Here is a 10,897-nt window from a genome sequence, read left to right as displayed (position 1 = left end):
TGGAAAAATAACAAATCTACTCAGGTCTTAGCAGAGATTAAAGCTTTCATCAAATGAGAAAACTTGGACTCAACTATCRGTCCTCCAAACTGGATCCAGATTTATCATAACTGTAGTTTCAACGCAATTTTGTTCTTTTTGCCACTTTTTAAACCCCATAGAACTAATTTTAGAAGGAGAGCACCAGTGGGCATTTGCTATTGCTTTAGAGAATTAAAAAAGGCTTTTGGACACTSCTCATGGCACTAGTAAGAACTGAAATCACATGAAATGAGATCACAACACATGCTGTAACTACACAGTAAAGAGCATTTCTTTCTAAATAGAAAAGAATGATATATTTCATTTTGAGYTATCAAGTCAAGCCCAAAGCTTATTCTAAGGAAAAAGTTAAGACAAGAAACTGCCACTTACTGGGGAAAACATCTGCAACTAACAAAACTTAAAAACYGTTTCCCAATATTTGGCTTGGGATTTTTATAATCAGCAAGAAAACAATCTGATGCTGGCTTCACACTTCAAAAATCACACCATATGGGTAAAAAGCATCAGCCTAAGAAGCATTTTAGAACTAATTATAATAGTATTATATAATGTATTATATATATTATATATCATGTCTCTATATTGTACATGTACACAAGATGGGAAGGCTACATGGTTCATCACATTACATAATGCTTGACTTCTTTCTGCCCCTTTCAACTCAGGYCGTGAATGACAAACACTACAGGGCATTAAAATCTGGGCCCCCACAGTGAAGTAATTTTTTTCTATTTATGTATCAAGCATGTAAAATTCAGCCAGTTAATSTTAAAAAAGTTAACAGCCCAGCTGAGTAAAGGAAGTATCAAATTTCAGGAACAAAGAGATTCCAGTTAAACAGGCATTAATGACCACAAGACCTCATTTTGAATTCAGGTGTAAGAGCAACTTATTTTCTGCAAAAATACAAAAAACTGGATACACATTTCCTTAATATTATGTGATTACCAACATCTTATGAAACAAAAGCTACATGAAAAAGAGGTACACTAATCATTTTAATGTCTATTTAGTTCAAGTAATACTAAATCAGGCTGACAACAAAACCAACACATATTAAATGCACTTACCTAGTTCTTAGATACACAGGAATATAATTTCMTAATAATCGTTCTGTAAGGCTGAGCCACTTAGAACAACCCAGTTCCTCTTGTCACTTTGGTATATATTAAATGTAGCAATATCTCCAGATTTTATTATGTCCCAGACTCTAAGATTTATGTGCATTTCTCTCAGAGGCTGGTGATTTACAGCTTCTCATAAATTAAAAGCCATCATTACTAGAACAGTTAAGTATTTAGTATTTAGAGGACTAGCAGGCCTAACAAAGTACTTCTCCAGAAATCAGTGTATCTGTACAACATGTGGCAAAATAGTTTCCCAGAAAACTGATACTCTATGCAAAATCTGCAGTGTTTGTGAGGTTGAAGAGGTATTTTCTTTCTGAGGTTCTGTCTTGCCACATACAGAGWGTCCAGAATCACCTCGGGTTGAAGATTCTTCACTTAGATACTGAAAGAGTTTCATGAATGCTTAACAGATGGTGTTTGGCCTGTGTAAGTACTGGAGAAACAGGCTACAACTTACCTAAATAGGGAATACAAGGAGTCATCTTCAAGCTGCTGATATAGTCTCTGAGCCTTTTGTAATTATCTTCTTTACTCATAACATATTCCAGTTTGTCAAAGGTGGCTTTATCCTTCCGACTGAGTAACTAGGGAAAGAAAGAAGGCAAAACCAAATGAGCTTGAGTTTGATTATTATGGTTTCTCTTTTACTCTTACAAGTAGAGATTTCCGCTTCCTCAATGGTGCTGTTACTGTTTTTTTGTGGAAAACTTGGAAAGTTTACAAAGCAAAGCAGGTATTCTTGCTGTTAAATTTGAAAATACTTCTAAAAATTAAACAGGTAAAATGCTGGTGTCCTGAAGGATCCTTCTGAAACAATGTAAGTTATCAAAAGACTAATGTAGCTAACACACATCACAGCTTCATGTGCTGTCCATATCAGCAGCAGTCATGCCAATAACATTTTCACTGTGATTATCCATAAGTGAATTGGCTTGGGATGGGATGGAGTCACTTTTCTTCACAGTGCTAGTATGGGATGTATCCTGGATTTGTGCTGGAAACAGTGCTGTTAATATGTTAATACAGACATACTTTTGTTACTGATGAGCCTATACAGAATAAGGGCCCTTTCTGTTCCTCACACCACACCATGCCACATCATGTCACCATTTGTTGTCAGATACCCTGAGAAACAATTCCTAAAATACTTTCTTGTTCTTGATTTGAATTCCATCTGAAATGATAATTTTCCAAAGAACAAACCAATGCCATTAAGATCTGATAAATAACTTCACCTAAATTGCAATTTCAAAAATATTGAATGCAGATATATGTACACATACCCGTGTACTTGAAGGTCTGGATAAGAGTAAGGATTTTCTCTATGGTTTTGTACAGAAAGCTCATGGAGTTGTATTCTCCTGCCAACTGACAATTTTACTGGCTCTTAATATTACAGAAACATCCACTTTGAACAGAAAACTTAAAAGTCAAGTTTCTCATCTATTGTCCATTCCCCCTGCCTCCAATTCCTTCCTTTGATAGAATTAACAGCAACGAGGCTCTCTTTGTAAGATTGGGAAAGTAAGATATTTTCAAAACACCTTGCCGAACTGCTGCTGCARAACTGCCCCAAAGTCTTCATTTCAACTCAGAGTCAGAATTTAACAAAGGGCGTAAGATGTTCTGGCTGAACATTCTGGCAAGACATTCAGTGTTCTAGGTCCCAGTCACAATTTTCCTCCTACAATGCAAACATTACAAGGGTCAGATCACTAAATGTCTATGCATATTCCCTTTCCACTTCAGTTAAAGATCAGCCTAGGTGAGCCTAACAGGAGTGAAATCCCCCTTCTATAAATTCATTGTCGAAATATCTTTTTACTTACATTTCCTATATCCAACTCTTCATGAGGACAAACTAAGCAGTGGCTTTCAGGAGAAAGACACTTATTGAAAGTGAATTGTTTCCCAAGACATACTGATCACTGACATTCCAGCAATTAATTTACATATTTAGTTTTGTTTCCAATACTCAAATGAACAGCATCTCCCACTCATTAGAACCTATCAATTCCAGAAGAAGGAAGCARCAAACTGGCATGACTTTTCCAAGCACCTAAACATGACATTTATCTTTTGAAGTTTATCTCCTCAAAGCTGGTTCTAGTTCAATCAGCCTGGACCAGCTTGATTTCAACAATATCCTAAAATGTTCTGCAATTGTTTGGTGTCAGGAAGGTTTTTACAGTGTTGCAGACTGAAAGGAAAGACAACACTAACAGATACAATTAGCCCAACTTCAAACTTGAGTAAAAATAATTGTATTTTCCTCAAAACATGCTGATTTGTACACACTTATTCAAGTCTGATGTATCCTTTTAGGTTATTTGGATAATCTTGTAACAAGCAGATCCTGCATGTTGGAGGTTCCCCTGGTGCTCATGGGGCAATTCATGTCATGCCTCCACTTCCTACATTAAGGGATAAAAGTACAGAGAAGCCAAACACATTAAAAATGTTTCTGTGAGGGCCAAGTAAGGACCCATTTCTTTGTCCCTCAGTTTTGGAACAGCTTCTTTTTGAAAGAACGTTTCATCTTCTGTATCTTGGATGAAAAGAACAGTAAAGAGATGTACATATACAGACACCATAAAAACTAAGGCTGGCAGTTTATAGGAGCAGGGAAGGATTTGGAGCCCTCTAAATTGCTCTTTGCTTTCTAACTACAGTGTGCCAGCACTGAATACAACCTTTTTAAAATGCCAGCAAGGAGAGATGAGGTCTCAGGATGCTGGCTCACCACATTACAGATATTTAATGATTATTTGCTTACATTGCCCAAATCCTCCCCGATCATCTAAAAGACTTTTACATTAAATGGAGAGAAGCTCCATTAAATTAAATGGAGAAGCTTCTATTCTGTGAACTTTCTTGGAAAGCCTCACAATTCTTTTCAAGTTTTGAATGGGGTAAATCACACATTAAAAGCAGCACTTATTATTCGYCAGAGTTCAGAGTGTGTGCAAGCCATGAGCGAGACAAATTTCAGACAAATTCAGACATACCGTCAGAAGACATGAATTCCATCTTTTTTAGGAACATTAGATTACCAAGCAAGTATTTAATGGCTCCTTTCAACTCTAGATTCCAACCATATAAGGTGGGGTTTTTTTAGGGAATGAATATACTTGCAGCTATTTTCCTGACTTTGTAAGTGGAGTCCATTGAGGGCTGCTACAAATCATCTCAGAAATGGAGAAGAAATCCTTCCTTGTTGTAGGTTTTGGAGGGCTACTGTATAACTTACCCAAGTGACTTTGTGACTCAAATAAAGGCTCAAGGCRTCTTTTCTTGCTTTTAATATACAGAAAGCCAAAGGCTTAGAAGTACCTCAAGAATTTATAAGCGGAACTTCCTGGAGAAGGACAACTAAATCAGTTTGCAGTGCACATTGCTGGGAGCTACTCTGCAACTTGAATTTGTAAAGGYTTATGTAAGATGATGAAAAGCACAGACTCGCTTAGGATCAGACACCTGCAGAAATGTGTGAGAAGTTACCTGGAATTTCAGAGGGCTGATCTTTAAAGACTTAAATATATGTCAACAGCACACAAATAAACGCTGTAAGTGCAAACAAGTGCATAATCAAGCAGCAAAAGAAACTGGGGACTCCAGGTTCTAAATGGCAGTAACTAATGTGGTTATTATTAATATATTATTCCAGTTACATTTAATTTGACTTGTGTACAAAAAGAGATTTAAAAACCAGCTCAGCCTCATATTTACATAAAACTGTTGAGGCATGAATTCTTTGACATAAACTGACAACCAGAAGTGCTCTCTGAGATAATTTCAAAGTGTTAATTTCACTAAGATTTCCTCAAAGAGATTTTTGGTATTTGGAAGCAATGTCTAACAAAAATTGAGCATTTGTAACATGTGGCCAAAATTCTAGAAGAATATCTTGGCAGGAGTGAATTATATTCAGTTTTGGTAATATTTATGATTGGAACAACATTTTCATGCAGTTATCTGACCAATAAACACATTTCGCAACATCCAACGATGCACCAATATGTGTTCAGTGAAAGTTTTCAGCTTTTTTTTTAGTGATCTATTTATATATATCCCTTGCACAGRAGCACTTCAGTCACCTGATTATTTCTGTCACACTTAATTCATCTGAAACAGCTGGAAAAGTACACAATGTATGGCTAAATCAAGGACTGTTTTCTAAGCTCTGAGGTATCAATGAGCAAAAGTAATTCCCAAWATTCTTCTTATCAAGGATACAATGATAAAATAATATTAATGCCAGTCAAAAAACAGATGACAAAAATGACTCCAAAGAATACTGCTCTTTCACAACTGTACAAAGGCAGAACTACAAATATACTGTATAATGGAGCTGAAACTATGACATAATTCAGAAAACTCTAAGGAAAAGTGCTAGATTTAGTTATCAGAGAAACAACAAATCTCTTTATGGAAACTGAATCAAGAGTTTCACAACATCTGCTCTCCATAGCAAAAAAAAAAATCCAACAGTATAAACCCCTAAATGATTAAAGTATGACCCACTTTGGCATTCAAAATTTTCCAGCAACTAAACACAAAATAGCTTCTGGCCAAATGAGAAGCCTCTGCATTTAGCAGAATCTGCAGGGAACTATTTTTCAGAGGAAAATATTTCTATGCCAGAATGGAAAAAAATTCAAGAGGAAACCATAGACTTCAGAGGAACTAGAAGCATTATGTATGCAGCAGAATAAAATTAAAGCTATCTGTACTAACTACTGYATCTTTGAAACCAAGCTTCAGAATGCTGTATTTACCTAAGCACAAATTAACCCCCCTCCATCATCCTGCTGCTCACTTACCGCCCACGTCTTGGTCAGCCTGAAGATCGGAGCACTCTGCAGGCCTGACACCACTGCCATGAGAGCATGGAGATTRTTCAGCTCATACAGTTTCTGAGGACAAAAAAAATAAAATAGTAGCAATAAACAGCATCCTGAGTGCCGTCAGTAGTGGATACAGAATAAATAACAATATCAAAACGCAGAAATCTTGCATGGTCTAAAATGAAGTGTTTCAGTGAACTGCTGTGCACTCCGACCATTTTTACAGCACCTCCTAATTTTTCATTACTGAGTCTGTATGGATTTGGATTAGACTAACTAGCTGTTTCATAGCCCATAGAGAACCCTTAGAAATACCTGTATAGACATACATCTTGGGTAATATATTAGAAGTGCCAGAAATTTTCTGACATTCAAACCCAACAAATTCCTTTCATAGCATTCAATGGTATTTTAAAACTTAACATGCCAGAAAGGACAACTCATGGTGAATGATGTAATCATGTCAGGACCTAAAGTTTATGCAACTATCAAGGCCACATCAAAGCACCCAAAAATATTGTAGCAGGACGAAATCAAGGAGGTAAATTTCAAAAGCCACATACCTGGAGTACTCCTCTCACTGAAAGACATTTTCAGGGTATGACAACTAACTAGTGGRAAGCAACAACTCAATCAACATTGAACAGAGAAAACATCAGGATAAAAGAATTTTCTTAAAAACTCTCTACAAAACACTGGCTTTAAATGCATTTTCTTACACATTTGGAATTTCCCTCTCTTTTTCCTTTCCCCCCGTCTCCAAAATCATCCACTGCCTTGGCCAAGTAACTAYTGGCACTACTATCATGAAAGCTTAAAAACAGTCTGAAGAAAATGCTCTTCCTGAAGCTCTTTTGCAACATCAACTCTTCTCATAGCTGTGAGCACCCAGAGATCCAAATTGCATTCATTTTTGGTGAAGTGCACCCAAATTGAGGTTTTAGCCCTAACAGAGATACTTTGCTAAAGAGAAATGGACAGTCAATCACAGTATTGCAAACTCTGGTTAATCCATTTGGAACATTCACTAAAGTATGTTAGGACTCCAGCAAGAAAAAACAAGGAACCCTTCCTATTCAAAAAATGATGGAAACCCTTTTTCCTGCTTGAAATTCAGCTTACTTCTTGCTTAGGAGGACTTTCATGAAGCAAAAGGACAAAAACAAAAAGGATCAAAGTAATACTGATGAAATGCTGAACATCAAAGGAGATCTTCTATTTGGATGGACGAAAGTGATACTGCAAGGATGGTTTTCTGGCTAGTASTTTTGGAACAGGGCAAACAATTCTCTCTCCACTTAACACAGTGCCAGGAAACTTACAGCCTTTTATGGAACAAAGTCTTCTCAGGTATTAGTCAGAAATGCAATTTTAATGGCACCCCAGCAGCATTTCCAGTCTAGGTGCTCAGACCCYCATGATTCCTACCAACAGAGGAAGTCTGCCCAGTGGAAGTTCTGCTGAGGCGCTTCCCTCTCCTCATCCTCTTTTGGGATAATTCTCTAATAACCAMGGGTAAAGGGCAATGMATATTTTGTGGGCAAGGTGGAAGGKGTTGGATATTTGCATAYACCATAGTCCTATTATCYTCCCAATTAATCCTGCTGGAGCTTGTCCCTCCACTAACACAATAACCCTTTTTCCTCACACACACATCCAAAACAAGGTAATAAAGKTCACTGTCCCAAAGGACAGTGTAGCAGGTTAGAAATAAAAAGAAGGGTTTTCCCAGTTGACATCTGTTTCAATGTTGGCAGCATCACCAACCAGGACAGTCCAGGAACTTCAGRGGCATGTGACCATTAGGTCTAATTGGTTCATGCATTAAGCAGGGCAGATGAGATACCATTAAAGAATTGTGAGCTATACAATAGGTTGCCAGCACAAAAGGAATTCATTGTGGACTGGACTTACAGCTTCTCTGAAGAAAAGGTAATGAGTGTGACCTCCGGCACCAAGCTGCTTCGATAATAGCTTTGGTGTACACAGAAACTCCTTCCAACAGCCCCAACTGCAATTACTGCATGTCACCAGCCATTTGTAAACAAAATTAAGGTAATAGGCAGAGGAGTAAATTAACTGATATAAAAAACACCCCATACAGAGCTTGCTTTTCATAACTGTGATTTTTTACAACTGACAGGTAAGCAAAGCTGGATTATCTGATTGTTAGAGCACATAACTGCCTCCAATCCAGCAGCATCCCAGCAGACACTGCTGCCTGCAGTGCACTGGTGAGGTCAGGCACGTCCAGGGTGCTGTGCCCAAAGTGAGCCTACAACACCCAGCATTGGCCAGTMCCATCCCAGCATGAACCAAACCTGTGCCCAGCTGGCTTCCCAGACCTGCTCTGCACTATAGCCACACAGAGTTGAACCTCYCACTCTTATGGAGGGACATGGATCCTGAAGCCRATTTTTRTATGTTTGTATTTCAAACAAAAACACAAGAACTGACTTTTAAAAATAATTGAACATCAAAGAATGTTTAAGAGATCATTACAGTTTATGACAACAGCATAATTATAGAGCAAAGCCTGTGGAAATTAGTTCTTCCTTTGCCCAAAGTTCAGAGTCAGATCCCATAGGAGTAAAATACTGTTTCATTATAAAAGTGCTAGTCAGGATAGGGAATGTATTTTTTTGCGGGTAACCCAAAGTGATCACAGCAGTCAGGTGTAGTAAAAGGCAGCCACCATCAAAGAATAAAAAACTTCAATGACATCCCCTTCTTTTCACTACAGTGAAGAAGTTTCACTCTAATTGAAGGGCTATATGTCACTCCAGTTTTGCTGACCCCATTCTCACGAGTGTCAGTCCAAAAGGCTTTAGGTAAGATTGACAGCTCCAAAATGTTTTCTGAATTGTTTTGAAACTGTATATTATTAAGTTGATATTATTCGAGTAAGAGATAAAAGATCCTTTCCTTCCAACAGTAAAAGCAAACAAACCATTTCTGTTCTGACTGATGCTGTTTGAACTGAGTGTACACTTTRTTACACTCAGAAGCCAAACAGTTATTGATGTCAACAGAAACAACCACAGTTAAATCAGGTAACAGACAAAGATTTCTCCACGTTTATTTTTGAACTGACCAACTTAGGTATAAAACCTTTGAYCATGTTGAATCCCACACCCTCCTTTACAATACAAATTCTTACCTTTGCTGTTTTAATGTAGTGGCTCAAAACCTCAGCTCGTATTTTTAGAGTCTGTGCATGCAGAATCTCTCTAACAACCCAGAAGCTTACCTAAAAAGTAGATAAAAATGTCTTTTAAAAAAATACAGAGTTTCGACACTATACTTTTAAAAGTTTTATTTATTTTTATGAAAGTATGATCTACAGAAACAGATTTGAGTTCAGGCTAAGCTTGAGGACGAGATCACACACACAAAACAATGCTCTCCCAGGAAAATAAAATAATGAATAAATGTTATTAACAGCCTACAAAATAAAGGAATATAAACACTAACATTGAATCATATTCATTGGTTTGCTTTTCCACAGCATCAAAGCTGCATTACTCAACTCTTACATGAATTGAACAGCTTCAACTACAGCTCACTGACATTTCCAACACCTCGAAGGACAATTAATCCTGAACAAAACTGGAACACAAAGTAGGAAGCTCTGCCATAACTTAGCTTGTAGTTTGTACTCTTATTTCTGGCTATGCCAATTACCTGCTAATATACAGCACAGTACCAYACTCTGTTAATTTTTACAGGACTGACTTCACTGTTGTGTAAGATCACTGCTAAATTCAGTRAAAAGGGTGGTTGCTGCATTTCATACTTATGTGAACATCTCATAAAGGTTCTACTTTAGAAGTGTTTGTTAATATGTCTGAAGTCTGCTATTTTCTCTTCTCTGCTCCCCTCCACCCTCTGCCCTCAAAAAGAATGATAAAAGAAAACATTTTCGTAACTGTAATAAAGCAGTAGCAAAGAATTAGTAAAGGGTAACTAACACTGCAGCTTTTATTCATGTATTCACTACAAGTTAGGAAGAAAAGGAATTATCATCAAGATACAGCATGACTGGTATTTATAAAACTACTGAAAATAGTGTATGAAGAAATGTACATTCTCATACATAAAAACCTTTCAACATGTTGTGTTGCTTTGATTTTTAAGAGATGCTGAACTACCTGTAACTAACTTTGTATATGTATTCAGGTCCCTGCCCAAAATCTGAATTTGAAAATAAAATATCGTGTTTCATTTTGTACACTATGACAGTGCCTTATATAGAGGAGCACAAGCAGATCCACACCTCAAAAATGAYTGCATTTGCAGTGAAGCTACTGAGATCTGATGAAAACTGGGATATTAAATCACAACAGCTCTTTGGAACTGAGAAATGGAAGGATGACAARAAAACCCACAAAAAATCCCCACAAACATCTTGCATAAGAACCACTTTCCTTTGGTCTGTTTGTTTAAGGTTGTATTAGCCAGGAAAGAATTAACCATGGAGCTCAGGTTTCTGTTTCCTTTCATTTTTCTTCATTTTCTTTCCTCTTTTTCCTTTTTGTAAAGCAAAATATCAGCTGACAAACCATGTTATCCCCACAAACAAAAAATGGTTCCATGTGATTTAAAAAAACTCAGCATGTAGCCATGCTCAAAAATGACAGATGTTTTGAAACCACTGTTTAAAGTTAATAGGAAAAAATACAGAAAATTGTCTCATTTTTAATGGTACAACATCAATTTGTAATAATCTGAAAATGATCATGATAGTATCTATATTCAAATGACAGCGAATGCCATCCCATTTGTTTAGTTATAGAACAATTTTCCTTTAAGGACAGGGCTCCAAGTGCTGAGACAATCTCAGCAGTAGTGAGAGAAAAAGGTAATGAAACTCTT

At 37.0% G+C, this 10,897-nt stretch overlaps 1 protein-coding gene across 6 annotated transcripts in view; it reads right to left on the bottom strand.

Moving 5' to 3' along the window:
• RALGPS2 (Ral GEF with PH domain and SH3 binding motif 2) overlaps positions 1–10,897 on the bottom strand; it is a 109,588-nt gene that overhangs the window by 55,885 nt on the left and 42,806 nt on the right. For all 6 annotated transcript variants that reach the window (XM_057374931.1, XM_057374935.1, XM_057374936.1 and 3 more), the window contains exons 6-8: positions 9,183–9,272; positions 5,999–6,091; positions 1,633–1,759 (exon numbers count right to left, since the gene is read on the bottom strand). In XM_057374931.1, the coding sequence (XP_057230914.1) occupies positions 1,633–1,759; positions 5,999–6,091; positions 9,183–9,272 (310 nt within the window). The remainder of the gene's footprint in view (positions 1–1,632; positions 1,760–5,998; positions 6,092–9,182; positions 9,273–10,897) is intronic.

The sequence above is a fragment of the Malurus melanocephalus genome, unplaced genomic scaffold (assembly GCF_030028575.1).
Source record: "Malurus melanocephalus ecotype Western Australia unplaced genomic scaffold, MMel_1.1 scaffold_236, whole genome shotgun sequence".
NCBI classification, from domain to species: domain Eukaryota; kingdom Metazoa; phylum Chordata; class Aves; order Passeriformes; family Maluridae; genus Malurus; species Malurus melanocephalus.
This window is presented reverse-complemented; position numbering and strand designations above follow the sequence as displayed.